The 18,719-nt window shown below is 46.9% G+C and overlaps 1 protein-coding gene across 1 annotated transcript; it reads right to left on the reverse strand.

Annotated features, from left to right (window-relative positions):
* Positions 1–367: 367 nt before the first annotated feature.
* Positions 368–17,939, reverse strand: LOC124192730. The gene is made up of 6 exons (XM_046586197.1): positions 17,704–17,939; positions 15,323–15,606; positions 11,885–12,314; positions 10,710–11,455; positions 2,714–2,978; positions 368–2,580 (listed from the first exon to the last, which is right to left on the reverse strand). The coding sequence occupies exons 2-6, from the start codon at positions 15,592–15,594 to the stop codon at positions 1,195–1,197; spliced, it is 3,099 nt and encodes a 1,032-aa protein (XP_046442153.1). The 5' UTR covers positions 15,595–15,606; positions 17,704–17,939; the 3' UTR covers positions 368–1,194.
* Between the last annotated feature and the right edge of the window lie 780 nt (positions 17,940–18,719).

Raw genomic sequence — 18,719 nt, forward strand, 5'->3', positions numbered from 1 at the left:
TATTTCTTGTCTCTTTTTCCTTTTTTTAAAAAAACCTTTTGTGTCGCCCAATGACTGACGAGATGAAACGTCGTGGGGAGCAAACGCGGCACTAGCGCGTCACTCCTGTCATATCATCGGGAATAAATAATAAACCCTTTTGACTCTCTCTCTCTCTCTCTCTACAGCATATATATATATATATCTGTATGCCGAGTGCACGAGTAGTATAGATCTTGTTGGGTTGGTTTGCCGTTCCCGTGGTTGCAAATCGAATTGGAAAAGTGGTGGTGACGTCGCCGGTATTAATATAGAAACGGTAGAAGAGAGATAGATATAAAAATGAAATCGATTGTTTGCGGCTCACGTTGCTAGCTCTCTCTCTGTGTGTGTGTGTGGATGTTATAAATATATTATATGAACACTTTACAAAACATGAAAGAGAAACGAACAGGAGGGACCGGGGGGGGGGGGGGGGTCACGTCGACCACATCAAAACATTTTCAGTTCATTCATGATGTATAGTAGTTACATGGCAACAACATTGATATACAAAATCTTGATATAATCTGATGGCCGAGGAAGGAACACACCATGTAGGCAGAAGAGGCAGAAGGAATACACACATGAGATGAGAATAAGATATTCATAAAAATATCACGGAACAAAATAGAGAGAGAGAGAGAGAGATCCGATTTGTCTCTTTTTTACTTCTCGGCTGGAAATCGGCGATGCTTGGGAATGTTTTGTCAGGAACGGATAAATTTTTATAAATAGATATGAAACCAACAACAACACATTTTCAAAAGAATGAAAAAAAAGAAAAAATAGGAGCTAGAGATGATGTATCATAGAGAGATCCTGACATGTCCTACACTGAATGCGCAGTGTGTGTGTGTGTCTGTGTGTATTTATTCTGGCCACGACGTCCGTGCGCACCGGACGATCCATTAGACGAGTTGCTCGAATTGTATGTAAGTATAATACACGTCCGGCTTCCCAAGGACATATTGTAAAGGCCGGACAGAGAAAGAGAGGGAAAGAACTCACTATTAACAATCGGCGAGTGCTTCCTACATGCGATCCTTCTTCCATTCGAAGCCGGATAGATCAATTTAAAGCCTGGGGTAAAGAAGAAGGATTTTATTTGTTTCATGTGTGTGTCTATAGTCTGTGTGTGTGTGTGTTTGCGCGCTTTTATTTTGTCTTCTTCTGTCAGACGGCCGTAACTAACGAGGGAATTTGCTGGACGCTGGGCATGGACGAAGCGCTACTCTTGCCAAGGATTTCTTGCTGCTGCTTGCCGCCGAAAACAGCTGGCCATCGACTGTTGGCCGCCGTTCCGCCGGTTGCTGTCTGCTGTTTAGTACTTCGCGACATGACCTTGGAGAAGGAACACGTTCGCCTCCGCCGGCCGCTGTTGTTGACGCCGGACGGTTGATGCGACAGAGTCGGAGGAATGAGCGGAGTGGTCGCCGGCGTCGACTGTGGGGCGGATGGCGTCGCCGGAGTGACCAGAGGCGCCGCCTGCTGCTGGATGAAGCGAGAAAAAGACGAAGTGGCTGACCGACGTCCGTAATCTTCCAATCCGATGTCGAAGAAATCCAGCGACGGATAATAAGCCAGCGGATGGTTTAGAGCCTTTAATTCCGCCGCGGCCACGGCAGCTGCGGCGGCGGCGGCTGCGGCGGCCGTCGTCGACGTCGTTCGCTTCTTGGAACGGCCTCGATCACCGCTACTTGACGTCGTCGTCGAAGAGCTGGGCTGATGTATTTGGATGATGTTGGAAGAAGACACATAAGTGCTGGCCTCTCCACTCCGCTGCGGTAGCGGCGGATCGGCTCCCGTGACAGCGCGCGAAGGCGAAAGCCGCCCAGGATTTTCCAGGAGCCGACTGGTGGACGTCAAACGGGTCTCGGAGATGGTCTGTGAGCGCTGGCGCATTTCAATCTGGTGGAGGTCGACGTGCGACGACGACGACGTCGAAGACGATGGCCGTCGGTCCAGTGAGTAAGTGCAACAAGCTCCCGGAATGGAAGCCCGGGGCTTATGATTATGACTCTGCTGCCGACGAGGTTTGCCCAACAATGGCGAGGGTACAGCCGCCGGGAGAACAACAGAATGTTGTGGCTGCTGCTGCTGGGCAACGCCGCCCGTTTGGCTGGCTAATTGAGCCGTGATGATTGTCCCGTTGTTCTTGGTTAACAATCGGCAGTCGGTTGAGCCGCTGCGCCCTCGCCAATTGACCACCGTCGCCTGGGCCAGCGCCATCACCGTCATGGGCTCGTCCGATCCTTTGCGGGTCGGTGAGTCCGTGCTGTTGTTGGTCACCAGGCTGCTGGATCTTCTCGAGGAATTGACGGCGTTGGAATTGCGCCTCAATCTCGCCTCGCCCGACTGCGGGTGGTGCAGCTGAGACGACGTCATCCCGCTGACGCCCAGTCCGCCCATCACCAGAGGTGTGGCGATGTCGTGACTGTTGTACCGGGTCGATTGTCTCCGCTGGTGTCGCAACGGACAGAACAGGAGCAGGAGAACGCGTCCGGCTTCCCTCTGGGCCACTTGATTGCGATAGACGTAGATGGCCGGACTGATGAGGACCTGTTGGTCCGTACAACAACAACAATGAGGCTTGTAAAGAATGACCGCGCACTCGTCCGCCGGAAGGACGGATGTTATATATTAGATCTCTAATAACAAAGCCAAAGATAAAGAAAGAGAATCATATACATACGTTGGAGAAGGCGGCCAGTCGAGCCAAAAAGACTCCGGCGGAAGCGGCTGTCGCCGGACGAGTGGCTTCCGCACGGTCTAGAGTGCCGGCCGTCGTCGTAGTCAACGACGGATGAATTTGAAAGGGCAGCAGCCAGACGAAGAAAGGCAGCCAACAGCAGGTGAACGATGAGATGACCATGGCCGTCGTCCTCAAAGGCCGCCCTTGCTCGCGCCAGAACAGCGTCAACAGTTGCTGCTGCATCCCGCTCAAACGCAGCCAATATCTGCGCAAATCATTTTGGGGCGTCGTCGGCGTCGGCCGGGCGCGCATGAATAAAAAATCATTAATGAGCTGAGATTCGGAATCACGACCTTCTAATCAATCCCTCATGTGAATATCGCGTAATAGTAGGAGTATATGGTAACCATTGACGTCAATGCCAGAAGGAGATTTACATCTTTTTTTAAGTCTATGGGGGATTCGAGTCAGTGGGTACGAAACTAAATACAGCCAAAAGATCATTGCGCAAAATAAGCTGAGCTGGAGGCAAGTGCACACGCGGGATTAACTATATAAAGCGGTAGGGACCCGATCCCAACTGATTTACCGTGTGCTGCGGTACTACATGTAACGGGTTCGGTTTATTGATTTCTCAGTATATTCATTTCCGAAACGCAAAATTCAATTACAATTTCACAAACAGAAACTGTGGGCGGCGTCTGTGTTGGACAACTTTTTCTTTTTTTTTCTTTTGCACCGCCGGCGTCGTCCACACAGCGCGGCAGAGATGATTCGATCAATGGCGTTCATCAACTTTGATGACGACCACATTTCGAATACAGATCTCGTCTTTTGCCTTCTGTGTCAACATTTGCCGGGGCGGAGAATGGCCCAACTTCCGCACAGCCAATGTCTCGCTCAAAACTCTTCCCAAATAAAGTGCGCGCTGATTTCTTTTTCACCAAAATCGGCAACTTTTTTTTTCGCAAAAGAGTTTCTCATCCCTTTGGCAGTCTTTTCTCTTCTGTGCCAAAAAGGAAAATCACCAGCAGCTTCATTCACTCCACATCGCCTTCAACTAAAAAAAATAACAAAATAAAAACTGGCGTTCTTGTAAAAGAAAAAAGAACAGAAAAGATTCCAGCTGTATATACTCTGCTCGGTTGTTCGCTAATAACACCAGCAGTGACCTTGGCCAATCGGTGAGCTGCCCCCCCCCCACCACCAGTGCTATAATATAGTATAGTATCAAGTGTGATATGGTTTTCACACAGAGTGGCACGTACGCCAGAAGTTGTCGGGAAGAAGAAGGTCTTATTTATTTATATTTTCCTAAAGTCCGTCCACAAGGCAGAAATGCCGCGGCGCGCTCTTGTGTATTATGCAATACGACCGAAAGTCGGCGATAGTCCATGTCACGGTCTATTGGGCTGCTCCTATATCTATATGTATTCCCTCCATCGCCCGAAACTTATTCCTAGTATCATTGTTAGGGTGTATAGTATAAGAGTATATATAAGAAAGGAAAAGCAGGATTTTATTTATTTATGGTATATCTATTCTTTGATGCTATTTACCCCGGCCAAAAAATAAAATAAAAATAAAATAAAATAAAAAGAGCCAGTAGGAGAATTCGCTCAAGAGCGCATCCTATTTAACTCTTCTCAATGTCATCGGTTGTCATCGCTTCACCAAAAAAGAAAAAGAAGTTGAACAACATTTTTAAATGTATAGATTGGTTTGGTTACAAATTACAATACAGTTTGATCGGAAAAACACTGGCTGAATCTAAACCGACTTTGTCAAGTGTCTATAATTATTTGCAATTCAGCTTGTGCGTGCTGTGGGGTGGCTGCCTCTCTCGCTCGGGAATTTCCAATTTGACTTGATCGATTACCAGCTGACCATCTAATTTCACCCATTCTCTTTTTGTAGGATAATATTCCATCATCCGACCTTCACCGAAAGACGCGGTTCAACATGCAAAATAGTCATCGCTCATAGATTTGACAATCAATCGATGGCGTCGCCAACTCCAAACAGAAATAATCTCCCCCCGACGCTGCAGTCAAATGGAGGGTGGTGTCGAGTGGGTAGAGTGAAAGCGTCGTCAGCAGCGTCGTGATGGCTGGAGAAAAATCAAAACCGACGCAAAAGAAATGTGAATAAAAGATAAAACGTTGGCCGGGCAAAGTTTCTGGAGCGTAACAAGTCGTTGTCTTGCTCACATCTCGTGTTTCCTATTTTTCCATTCGTGTTGCGTACATGCATACACGACGATGTATACAGCAGCACCGCGCGCGCGTGACGTCAATTTCTTTTCTTTTGAACCGCCAGCAAGAAAATCTCTACTTTCCTTCCACCCTCCGTTCTGGTCCAGGTCGATCCCTGTTTTGCCACTTGGTCGTGATTTCTTTTCTTTATTCTTCTCCCTTGATTCCTTTCCCGTGACGCCCTTATATATTTTTGCCACCAGCAATCTGAGATTTCAGCTCAAATCAATGTTGCACAACCGGAATTATTTTTACCGGGAATATCAAATCCACTCAAAAAGAGCGCGTCTCCTTTTCTTTTTTTTTTGCTTTATTCTTTTTGGATTTGGTGTCCCTGGTAGTACTGCGCACGGGCGGGAGTTCCCGCAAACAAGAAATATATTTTTCCGCCCGTCTTCTTCCGTGTAATACTACTTTAAGAGGCCTACTACTACTTGATTAATGGCCTTGTGTTGCTCTATGAGAAAAATCTTCACTGCGGCTAAAGTCAAAAAGTGTCGGGCCTCGGGAAAGAGGGGGGAAATCTTCATCAACAAGATCGAAAAAAGGTGGCGGCCAACAAACCACGTACCGACGCCGACGGCTAAAGGCTAAAGTAAATCTCCTTTTTTTGTTTGCTGGGTGACAAAACTTTTCATCTTCTTTTGGCACGTTATGGGGGGACGTCGTCTATATCGACCCGGGGTCTGCTGCTGCTGGGGCCTGGCGTCGGGTTGCGGGTTATATGCTCTGCGTGCCGAAGGATTTTCGCGAGAGTGCCACCGTCGATCCTTTGGCATGGGAGGAGTATGGGGCCTTAGCCTTTTTGCCTTTGCTGCTGCTGCTGCCGTTGTTGTTTGATGCGGCGGAAGGAAGGGAGCCGTGACGGAATAAGTGGAATGACAGATATATGGGCGTAAATAAAAGGGCACAAACAGCAAAGGAAATCGCCAAGCAGCAGCCGGCCGGCCCTCCTGCATATACATACAGCTCGAGCACAAACAACTCAATGTATGCTGCATGCAGGAATGCAAAAACAAAAAACAAAAAAACCAAAAAAACATTCGAGCCGAATCCACGCACATAGTCATTGCTTTGCACATTTCGTGGAAGCGGGAGAGGTGACGAATGCATTCGATTATATAGTCTAGACACACATCGAGATGTTTTCCGTATTACTTTTGGCAAGAGACGACGACCTTATTTGGTATTGCGGGGCAAAGAAAGCCCCAAAAAGGAATCAGCTCGATCCAGCTGTAGTAGTAGTATTAGAACTGCCACCGCTACTACATAGACAGCGAGCAGCTAGAGCAGCTATAGCTTAGCTGCTGGCTGGTTGGCTGGCGATGACTTGGTAGTAATCGAGTTCAGTGACTATGCATCAGACAGATAATTGAAAACACCCCTCGCAATCCAATTCACGATCCCGCAGGCTGTTCCATGGAATTGCAAATGCGAGAGTCGCTGGGCTGTGTGAAGCGCCGACTTTCGAAAGGAGGGAAACAAAAGGCGAGAGCAAAGGAGAAGGAAAGTGAGTGAAGGTTCTATATATATATATGTACACATGTATACAGAGCAGCATCAGCAGACGAGAGAAACTCGGGATGGCATCAACAACAACCGGCATCAACTGTCGACTCTATAGATCCGCGCCAGAAGAAACAGACCCCCACCCAAAAAGAGAGAGTCGAAAACGGGAAAAGATGAAGAAGAAGAGAAACAAGAGAAAAATAAATCTAAATATAGACATCTAGAAAGAGAGAGAAAGCGAATGCAAATAATATAAGAATATAAGTTCCACACGAGATATGACAGCGCGCAGAGTGAATATAAAAAGAAGAAAATAAAAATATAAGAACGCGGGACCGAAAAAAAGGGGGGCGAAAAAGAAACCCGGGGCTTCAAGGACGGGCAAAGAGTTGTAACCGCTCAAAGCGGCTGCAGCAGCAGCCCGGCATCAGTGGATCGATAGATGTATATGTGGAATAGAATGCCGGGCGGGCCGCACACACACACAAGTGGGAAAGCTTTTTCTCGTGGTGGTGGTGGTGCCGTGGTGGAGGCGCAGCTATTACTCTGTTTGTGTGTTCTGCATTCGTGCAGTTATATGCTGACGACTGGCTGCTGTTGAAGGTCACCCGGACTACAGCAGGGCCGGACTGCACAAACTGGACAAGACGCTGGGCGGAGTAGCGGCGGTGGTGGCGGTCGATGCGATTTATATAAATTTCTCCGCACACGGAATCTAGTAACCTTTAGCAACTGTGCGCCAGAGTCACGTGACCTGACATTCTTTTTCAAGGTCCAGTTATTATTGTGTGTGCGATCCTATATGGGTAGATCGCGGATAATTACCGCGCTGGAGCTTTTCATACAAACGTTCAGATAACGGAAATATAGAAACACGCACAAACGGCAAAGGGAAAAGTGTAGGGCTAATTGGTGGCCATTAAATTGTGTGTGTGTGTGTTTATATGGACGGAGGCTATATAGACACAGCCTGGGTATCGCACGACAACACACCGGCCGCGTTGGCCTCCAAATTATTTGCTTGTCTATACGCATTCAAACAACAACTGCCAAAACAACAACAAAAAAGGAACTTGCACGCGACATTAAACACATATCCGTATAGTCTCCCTCGATAAATGTTCACACACAGTTGTGTGTCAGTATAGTATAGCCAAATATGAAGTCGCTTTTTTTATTTTACTGTTGGGTAGATAACTATTTTCAAATATCCCGCCAGAATCTATTCCTTTTTTTTTGTCTTTTTAAACGAAAAGTTAAGATTCTTGCTCTGCCGCTTGAGCCTGTAATCCTCTTTCACTTTGAGAGCTGCCAAACCTGATGATCTCCCAGTGAGAAGAAAATAAAAAAAAGGGGGTATAAGGAATTGAAGTTTATATTGACTCGAGTTCAAGAAGGCGCAAGCCTCTCTTCAAACACAAGATGCTTGACTCATGCAAAACAGAATGAAACTGTACAGTTCCCCTGAATGGACGAAGAAGAAGAAGTAGAAGAAGAGAATCAGATTTGGTGAGAGCGCAGTCAGGAGTGGTTTGGTGCTGTTTGTCTTGCTTCTGTTTGGCCTCGCCAATCGAATCACAATAGATAAAACTCACTGGGAAATGGGAAAACAAAAAGGAGAAGAATAAGAAATCGACTGGGATTGTTTTTTACCCTTCGGAATTTATTTGGACGACCCTTTTCTTCACGGCCCATTTATTAATACACGAACAGTCACTGATCTCTCTGTGAATGTACACAAGGCCTGGTAACACATAAATGGCTTGGGTTGGGAACTGAATGGAACTATACAGCGCTGGAATCCCTATGCGCATATCAAAAATGTAGCTCGTGTGTATTACCTATAGCGGGGGCGCCTCAATTGGCACAAACGACATTTTGGCTTTTCCTTTTTTTCTTTTTTTCATTTTCTCATCGACTCCCGAATGGACAGGAGATTGAATGGCTTCCCATGCTCCCAAAACCGTCGTCGTCGTCCTTTTCTTATAGATTGAAGATCATCAACGATCCTTTTTTTTCGCCCGCTCCGCCCTTCCCCATTAGCGTGGAGCAACAGGAAATTCAAACACACAGACAATCCCAAACTGAATGAGTTGAAAGAAGAAGAAGAAGAAGAAGAAGAAGAGAGAAAGAAGGAGCGGCGTATATAGCAGTCCCTTGTATATCTCTCTCTAGAGCGTGATTGCAATCTCTATCCAATCTGGTGCCACTCGGCGAGCTCGTCGTCGTCGCCCTTTCTCTCGGCGAGCTCATTTGCATGTAAACGAGCTACTGAATAAGTCGTCGCCGACGATCGTTAACTTGGGCTAATGGTAACGAACGTAATTCTTTGGCGTTATCTCTCTCCCGTCCGTTCCCCGCCCTCGTTTGCCATCGTTAATTAGAGACACAGTCGCATTTCCAAAACGTGAATCAACGGCTTCGTATCACGATCTTGACGAAATCGATCGCCCACCATGGGATATGATGAAATTAAAAGCGCTGGAACAGCAGCCGGTATCTCTATGATGTAGCCTATACACTAGTCTAAACGTAACACGGAATGACAGAGCTTTGATTATTGGCTGCCCAGCAGCGCACAACCAACGCAGAAGCTGATGCTTGTCTCTCTAACGTAATGATCGATCTGTTCGATCGATTCCGTCGACTGACTTCCCGCTCTATGTGCTGCCCCTCCCCGTGCCTCTCATTAAAGTTTAACAGCGTCCAGCTCTCCGTCGAACACGTTCCAGCAGCCTACGCCATCAAGAGTCGTCCGCCCAGCTACTTGATTCTATATGGCGGCCACCGGCTCCTTTTCAATCATTTCCGATTCAAACTCGGGAGTCAGTCGACGTTATAGATCGTGCCAATCTATAAAAAAACAAAACAACGGCACAGCTCACAACTCACAGCTTTGTCTTTCCATCAACAATAGAAGAGAAACGCTGCTGTGTCGATATCTATATAGAGAGAGAGAGTCGGACACGGGGTAGTACAGGGTCTTTTGTGTTGGTTAGCTGCTGTACCGGTAACGGACGACGAGAGGATGAAAGACGAGCAGAGCACCTGCTGACTCTGTTGATGACGTCCCGTCACGAGCAGAGAAGGCGTCGCTTTTCTCTTCTCCATTCAAGTCGCCGGCCATTTGACGATGGGGTTTTTCACGGCTGATAATATCCAGCGCACGTGTTAGGGGGGGCTGCGTCTAATTGCGTCATTTCAAAATGACAGGGTCGACAAACGAATGGGCCGCTCCTATTAGAGGATCCTTTTTCTCATGATGCACACATGTCACTAATGACGGGGAAAAACTGCAGTCAACCGGAGGGGGTCATCAGCCCAACCCAGGAGCAACTCTGGGACTCTAGCGCGTTCACTGTTGCGCTTCTCGATGATTACATTTCGAGCTGCTGGATTATATAGTTGACCGTGTCCTCCTATACGTTACCTACTTCATACAGAGAGAGTCTCTCTCTCCGGTGTATTGTATACGGTATACTACAGTGGGCAGCACACGTACCCCAGCAGCACTCAACTGTGGCTCTTCTTATTTCTCTATAGCTCTCTCTACTCTCACCCATTAATCGATTGAGTGCTGTCCACCCTCCTCCTGACGCTTTAGGGTATTATTATATGGATATGAAATTGGATTGGCGCAACTTGAGAACTGGTTAGAGAAAGCTGGAAACTCTATCTCTCTCTCTCTGTAATTTTGTTTTCTTTTTTCGTGTAGGATGATATCACTTTTCCAAACACCTTCTTGGACAATAGACTATACAGAATGTGTAGTCTCGATTTTCTTTGTCATTAAATATTAGGAATTATCTCAAAATGATTAAGGTGTCGATTAGGGTTAAGGCAACTTGATTCCAGGGAAATCCCCTGACTGATATGCTGACCCTGTTTTGACCTCCCTGTTTGAATCTTTTGATATTAGTCATCCATCATCAGATCAATGAGGGTGTTGTGGCTCCGGTTTCCGCCGTTACCCGGCAGCAATCGATAATCCAAAAGGGGCGTTGATGTTCCATCAGCACCGACGGTCACTGACACGGACACTCTCAATTGATACACACAGACACACACAAAAAGATGATGGAGACGTACACACAATATGTATAAGGCATCGCCCAAGGGAGCTGGAAGCTACAAATAGAAACACTCTCCACGGGTGTGTGTGTGTGTGTACACCGGAAACTGCTGAGGGAAGAAAAAAAAGAAAAGAGCAGCGGATCGATTTGGGTACGCACCTGTTGCTACGAAGCCGCTGCGGAGTGGAGGCCGAGGCGGCGGCCGTGGCGGCGGCCAACAGGCGCGCCGACGCCTGGTTCTCCGAGGCGAAAGCCGACGCCGTCGTCGTCACTGACGTGATGGCGTCGGCCAGCGTCGGCGGATGAGCGCCGGCGGAGGCAGCGGCACCCGTCGCTCCGTAAGAGCCGACGGAAGGCTCGGCGTTGGACGAGGCCGTTGCGGCCACGGTGGAGGCGGCGGCGGCCGCCGCGACGCCGACGATTCCCTGGTCTGCGGCGTTGGCGTTGTTGTTGGTGTTGGAGCAGAGCGACTGGCGTCGTGTGCGGGCCGAGTTCTTGAGGGCCGCCTCGTACATGCGCAAGTAGAGCCAACAGAGGGCGGCCAGCGGCCAAACGAAGCCGAACAAGATGAGCGAAATGCTGTAGCACAAATTCATCAGATATTGCTGCTGCATCTGCTGGTCACGGCCGCTCACGTTGCCGTTGCCATGCAGCTCGTCGTCCAGCAGGCCGGTTGGAAGCGACTCGTTAGTCACGAAGGCGCCGCCACCGCCGTCCCTGTTGCCCACGGACGAGGCGACGACCTGAGGCGTTGTCCGCATCACGGGGGCGTAGTGTTGCAGGAGGACGCTTCCGGCCCAGACGGGCGCCGAAAGAATGGCGGCCACCAGCCACACTAAAGCGATCATGGCGATACTCTTCTGCCGGGTGACGATGATGTTGTAGTGAAGCGGACTGTTGACAGCCTAATAATAAATATACACCGATCCCACACCGGATTATATAAACAAGTCAAAATGGGAAAAGATCAAATTATAAGGAGATGCTGGGGAGGCCGCAGATCAAATAATAATAGGTCGATGCCTGTCATGAAATTATGATTTGATTTGATTTCCTAGATATTCTGTGAAAGATCTATCATCCACTATTAGTTATTATTAGACCGCCCTTATAGATTTTCCAATTATTCTCTGTAATCGATTGATCTGCTCTAAGTAGAGTGGTGCGGTATATAGAAATCCCGTATTTGTCCAGCAGCCACTACATAATAGATCAAAAAGGGTCGGCCATTGTTGGGCCATCTGAATGGGATAGAGAACATCCGTCCAGCAAACAACGGCTGGCCAGACGTCGGTCCAACAAATAAATAGGCTGCGCGTTTTGCGTCATCTTACGTAGTATCGATCGAGCGAGATGAGCAGGATCGAAAGGACGGAGGCCAATGAGACGAGAACCGTTAATCCGTCGAGCCCTTGTTTGTGCCAATGCCAGGAACTAAACCACGAAGAAGTGGAGTCATCGACCAGCAGCAGCCGTCCCATCAGATAACTGACATCATCTCCAATGCCGCCGCCGACGCCACCGACGCCGTCGACGCTACTGCCGTCAGCAGCAGCACTTAAACCGCCGCCGACGCCATTGTCCTCCTCCGTCGCCGCCGCCGCTTGGTCGTGATGATGGTGATCAAGTTGGCGGTGCCCTTGAAATCGCTCTTGTTGCTCCTGATGATGCTGATGGACGGGCTTGATCAAAAGTTGATAGACATGACCGGGGATGCTCACGGCTGCCGACGTCAAATTGGCCATGATTAGACTCAAGACGAACCTGACGATATACGGAGACAAATGTAATTAGCCAAAAAGGACCAAAAAACAAAAAAACAAAAAGGCCAAAATTATTAATCAACCGCAGCGCTCTGACAAGAGCTATCGGAAACTGTAGAAATGAGAAAATCTCGGCTAATTTCACGGAGAAAGAGACCCGAACGGGGCACCTGGCAGTTGCCATGGGAAACTGGACTGGTCAATTTGTCATTTTTCCCTATAGAGTTTTCAATAGATCCTTCTGTCTTGTGTCCAGTGATATACACGAAGCGACGGCCTGATATAATATAAGGACTGTACAGTCACAGTCAAACCGGCGGCCATGCGATGCTGACAGCGAGGAATAACGCAATCACGACATGAGAGATATACTGGCAATCCCCTTTGCTTGTATAATAGATCCCACGTAATACGTACGTACAGCAGCAGTACTACATATACATTATATATAGACCCTGAGTTTCTTTTATACATGTAGACTGGGCCGGAAGGCGGAAGAAGACGGTCTCGCTAGCGAGATGGACTATAGACTCGATCGGTCCTGGGTCGAGATAAGGCATCTCGCATCGCATCGAGCGCGCTTATTTTGACAGCAGCGTATAAAAGGGACGGAATAATCAACGAAACTTCCCGGTTGGGTGGCAACTCCACATTTCACTTCGAATTTTCAAATTGATTGACGGTGGATTTAGATAGGTATACTTGAATAGGAAAAAAAAATAAATACAGGATAAATAGATAGAGGAAATATACCTATGTAGTATACTAGCTGCCACTGGCTGTATCGATTGATTTGTCAATCGATTACGCAATCATCCTTCTAGAGCTCTTTACAATCTCCATCTTCTCTTCCACCGTTGCTCTTTGACTCGCCCAAAGAAACTTTTTTTCCACCAACCCCAGCAGCAAGCAACTGAGAAGGGGGGAAAAGAAGCCATTTCCCAACCGTGTATAATGCGCCCAAGAGATGTATATACATAAGATCCTGCTGGCGCTATTTAGCATATGATTTTCACATACAACAGAGCAAACAAGAGCAGAGCTATAGGTCCGTTTTCTTTTTTAATATACTATAGTGTATAGTCTGAGGTGGACGTGAAAACGTTATATAGACACAACTTGCCATCATGGACTGGCTGTAAGAGAAGAAGAAGAAGAAGAAGAAGAAGAACTGATGTCTGCTGATGCTTTGGCTTTTCATTCCCGAAGGACCTTTATTTTCCTTCTTCTTCTTGGTTTTTATTCTTCTTTCGTCCTTCTGTTTCCTATGAGATATCCTACCAAGCGCGTTTGCCTTCTCCGTCTGTCTGTCTGTCTGTGTGTTTTCCCGTAAAGATTAATATGTACATAAAAAAGCCCGGCGTGAAATATTCACGCCGAATGAAGAGCAGGGCCCAGAAAGTGACGGAGAACCTGTCGTGTGGCGCCCAACTCAAATGCAACGGCCATATAGGAATTATAAAGATGAAAAAGAGATAGACGTGCCTATCATCATCTTGTGTGTACTGTATATACTACACAGTATACCGAGGAAAATTGGAAAAGATAAACGAAAGACAACATATAATAATATATCCAAAACGGTCGAGCGGTATATAGCTGCGCTTCTCACTCTGTCATCTTCCTTATTTGACGCCAGCAGCCCGACATTAACTCGGTGCGCGAACTTTTGCGAGCCCAACCGCAAAAAAAAGAAAAAAATGAAAAATCTACAATATATCCTTCCGGTTTCTTCACTTTTTCTTCTTTCTAACTAATAAAAAGGGGATTATGCGCGGCGGGATAGCTGCTGGGGTGACAGGGCCAAAAGTCAATCCAGGCGGTGACGGCGACGGGGTTTATAGATTGCACGGTGCCGCCAAGGTCAGGCAGCACGGCCATTGCATCAAGCCTTTCGTAATATTATCGAGCGAGGTGGGCGCTTTGACGACAGAAGCAACACACACGTACATACACACAAAAGGGCTGATAATCATCGCCAGCAGCTGCTTTCATGCGCCAGCCAGCCAGCCAGCAAGTCAAAAGAGAGACACACACTTTTGCATTACACGTTGAACTGCTCAAGACGAAAAGAAAAGGTCCAATCCCGCGCCATCTTCTTCTTCTTCTTCTTCTTCGGCTGTGTGTATATATATAGACTTATTTACAAGAGTATATAGGATTGCGGATCCGGATATCACACAACATGTCTATATACGCCCGCTATATAGCTAGGCGAAACAGTCTAGATGTGTGTCTAGTAAATACGTGGGCGTAGTCTCTTCTTATTCCGCCCGTCCCGCGCTGCTCCGCACGGGATGACGGCGAAAGGCAAACCGTCGTTATTGATAGTCTATCGGATAGACCAGCAGCAGTACCCTACTAGCTCTCCATCGCCTTTTTTCTATATATGTACTATACTCTCTGCGCACACACTCCAACCCCAAAAGAATGGCGAATAAAAGGGAGAAAAAGAAAAAAAAAGAATGGGATCCGCTGTCCTACATACATGTATGGGGGACCCGGTCGGGACTCCTCTCTATATTATATAGACCGTCGAAAAGGCGAGTGCTTATATTCATTTCCGTAGCTATTCCGGACTCATCATCACTGCACTGTCCACTGCGTTTATCTATCCATACTTTTTTCTTTCTTTCTTTTTTTTCCTTTTCATTCAGCCAGTCGCTATAGTGACAAATATATGAAGAATTATTATGTTCGTCTGTAACGCGAAACGCCCACGGAATTACACAGTGCGCTGAACTGTGTGTTCTTTTTTTTTTGGCAGGGATGGGAGGGTGCGGGCCAGCATTAGCGAATCAAGTCAAATGTCCGGAAGAGAAGAAAATTGTCTTATTGTTCGTAGGCTGGAAATTGGTTCTGACCATTTTTCGTTTTTATTTTTTATTTTATTTTTTGGACTGGAAGGGGGTAGATGGAGCGTGGATAAATGATTTAGCGTGAAAGGGGGTCGCAAGCAGACGACAGATGTGCGGATTTATATAGTATCTTTTTATTTATTTGACTGACCGGTTGGAAATTGTGCGGAGAGATGGGCGACGATAGAAAACGGCAAAGACGAGAGCGTTGGCGAATGTTCCCAGTGCCGATATGAAGACCAAAACGGTCAACTGGAGGGCCACCAATCCGAGTAATGGGTCAGCGCTGTCAGTCCCGCCATTGATGACATGGTCGCCGCCGCTCTCCTCTCCTCCTCCTCTTCCAGCAACGCTGCCTGAACTGTTGCCGTTGGCAGTTCCGGTCACTGGCGGTCGATCGGTCACAGAGTACGAACTCCACATCTTTTTCTTCTCCTGTACACAACAGCAAACAAGAACACCAGCGTCAAAATTGTTTTTTGGGGGAAATCAAATAACGATGACTCAACTTCAACGCTGACGTGATTCAATCAGATTCCTTCAACAACAACAGCAGCAGCAGCAGCATATCACAACTTTCCAGCCAGTTTAATGAACGTGAAATATTGACAGTATACAAAACGACACAAAGTTAGTTGTAAAGTGGCAGCCAAGGCAACCGAGATGAGAACCTCATTAGCTCCTCTTATTCGTTTTTCATTCCACTGACGCGTGTGATTTCTTGCTCCGGGTGGCAATAGAATAAGCCGCGGTCGTCGCAGACGCTATCTACATAATACACACACAAGTTAGTCTTTTCCTATGTATCGTGTCGCATCTTTTTCTTCCGATTGAAACGCGTTCACACGATCGAAATAAATAGGAAAAAGGTTCGCCGACGACGAGAGTCGAGTCGTCGGCGGGGCTCCTGTTTCTTTCTGCTTTTCGTGTCGCGCCGCCAATTGGGTCTATCACGCCGGCGAACGGAGATGATGCCGGTTCCTGCCGCTGCTGTTGATGTGTGGAAACAAGAAAGAAAAAGAAAAAAAGACTCGTTCCGCCATCGCCATGGAAACGCCAAAAAAATCATGTCAGATCTCACGATGCGCACACACAGAGCAACTAATACCCTGCACCGATCGGGATCCAATTCTAGGAGCCACGCTTTAGTTTCGCTTATTTTTTTTTCTTCTTCAAAAGATAGATATCTCATTGAATTCAACTTACTTTTTCTTTTTTTTTTTACATTTGATTTTTAATGAGAACGTTATCTATGGGCGACGATGGCCTTTTTTTAATAAAAATTTCTTTTTTTTTCTCCCCTCCTAAAGAAAAGGGACGCGCATTTTCGCCAATCGTCCCGGATGCCGATCCTGTCCGGACCGACGCTTGAATTCAAAGTCACCCCATTCAGTTGCAATCCTTTTTCCTTTTCTTGTCTATTTTGGCGCAGCGCATCCGGATGCCGACGACAAGAAAGAAAAGATGAAGGAAAGACCGGGATGAAAGTGGAACGCTTTTTTGGGGGGATCAGAGAGAGAGAGGAGCCACACCAGTGATAATACGCCAGACACAATGAAATCAATCAACTCGCCCAACGAAATTGGCCAAGTTGACAGGAGCGGCCGAAATATCCAAGTCAAAAAAAGAAAGAAAGAAGATGGGCAAAGGAGAAACGACTACGACGACATGCCATTGCCGTTCGTAGAGATGACGATTTTGCGGCCATCCTTGCGAACTAAATGAAGCGAAGCAAATTGATGGAAGCCTTATTCCCGCCGACGGGCTGGGCTGGGCTCTCTATATAATTCCTATTCATGTCTATAGAATATAGCGTCTTGGCCGTAAACTGCAGATCCCGCCCCGATCTATCCGCAAATTGCGTGCGCTGCTCTCGTCTCCAACCAGAGGTGATGTAATGCGCCAGTGGGGAATTGAAACAACCCAACTGGCAAACTTGATGTTTAAGGTAGTAAGATTATTTATTATACTACTTTATAGCTGCGCCGAAAACAAAAGAATCAAAAGAGAATCGAGAAACAAGCTAGGGAATCCGTCTAAATGCAACCGATAGCTTTGCGCTGCATAGTAGCAGCCATCCAATCATCAGGAAATGAAGAAGGGGCTTAATTAGAATGAGAAGACATCCAATCCGGCGTGACAGGAAATAAGTTCGTTGCTCCAACAGATGCCATGAGTCTAATATACTCGACTACATCCAACTAGATGTATCCTATACATAATTACGTAACGTACCATCTATCCATTTACCACTGCTGCCGCTGCTGATGCCACTGCCACGTAATTTCATCCGCCACAAATAAGGGCTATATACCATAGATAGTTAACGATATAATGATGACAATAATCTATACACACGCACACGCACAAAAGAACAAACATTTCTCCAATCGAATTATCTCTCCGTTTTCAAGAGAAAAGCGTCTGCCATCAATATCCGTCTCTGGCTCTCTAGTTTCGGCCGGGCTATGTACATAATAATAGATCGGCACGTTGGAAATGATCAGCTCAAACGTCCACACGCCAACTTACCAATCGGCGACTTTGGCTTGACGGCTAACGGTGTTAATCATGGATGAGGTCGACGAGCCGATTCCGGTTGATGTTATTCAGAGAAACGAGGAGAAGAAAGAAAAGACAAACAGGCGACGCACTTGACGTGATTATTCAGAAACGAAGGACTACAAGAGAGAGACGGGAGGAGCGCGTCCGTGACCAGACGTCGCCGACTGAGAGACACCGGGAATTGAAATCCTCTTTTTGACTCGTACACACACACACACACACACGCACACACACACTCTCTCTTTCTTCTCGAGTCCGTGCTGTGTGCTGTCGCTCCTTCTTCCTCTTTTGGATCGTGAAGCCGCGTCCCTCCCTCCCTCTCAATAATCCAGCGATTCCGCACATGCTGGATATATACCCTACACTATACACTTCGCTATACGGCAGCTATACTAACATGTCACGTCCCACCCCCAAAAAACCCACCCACCCACCTCATCCCATCCCAACCGACGCCGACGCAAGCGCAGAGTCGGTCAAAAAATAAGCAGTACGCGCCACGTCTGAAATCCCGCTCCCGCATTAAATCGTGATTATACGGGACTTGTAGAGTTGCTGGGTCGTTATATGGAAAATAAATCACCCGCATGCGATTATTATTACATGCAAAACTTAATATATTTACGCACGCGAAAAGAAGAAGAAAAAAAAAAGAAATAAGAGAGATAAAGAATCACACACACTAATATGCTGCACAATTCATGAAGATTTTTACTTGGAAAATCACCTTCGGTGTATGGTGGCTTCTATAAGGAACGCCCCAGTTTCAAGCGCTGCATGCATTCAAATATCTTATACATCCAATTGAGGGATTTATACGTTAAATGTTAAACGTATGGAAGAGGAGAATAATACTATTTATTCGAATGACGTAACTGAGCATAAACGAATGTCGAGTGCGTGTGAGAAAACCGCTTTGATCGTTTTTGATCATTTTTAAAAATATTTTTTTCTATCGATATCTTAAATCTTAAAGCATGGCC

The sequence above is a fragment of the Daphnia pulex genome, chromosome 4, assembly GCF_021134715.1.
Source record: "Daphnia pulex isolate KAP4 chromosome 4, ASM2113471v1".
Lineage (NCBI taxonomy): Eukaryota > Metazoa > Arthropoda > Branchiopoda > Diplostraca > Daphniidae > Daphnia > Daphnia pulex.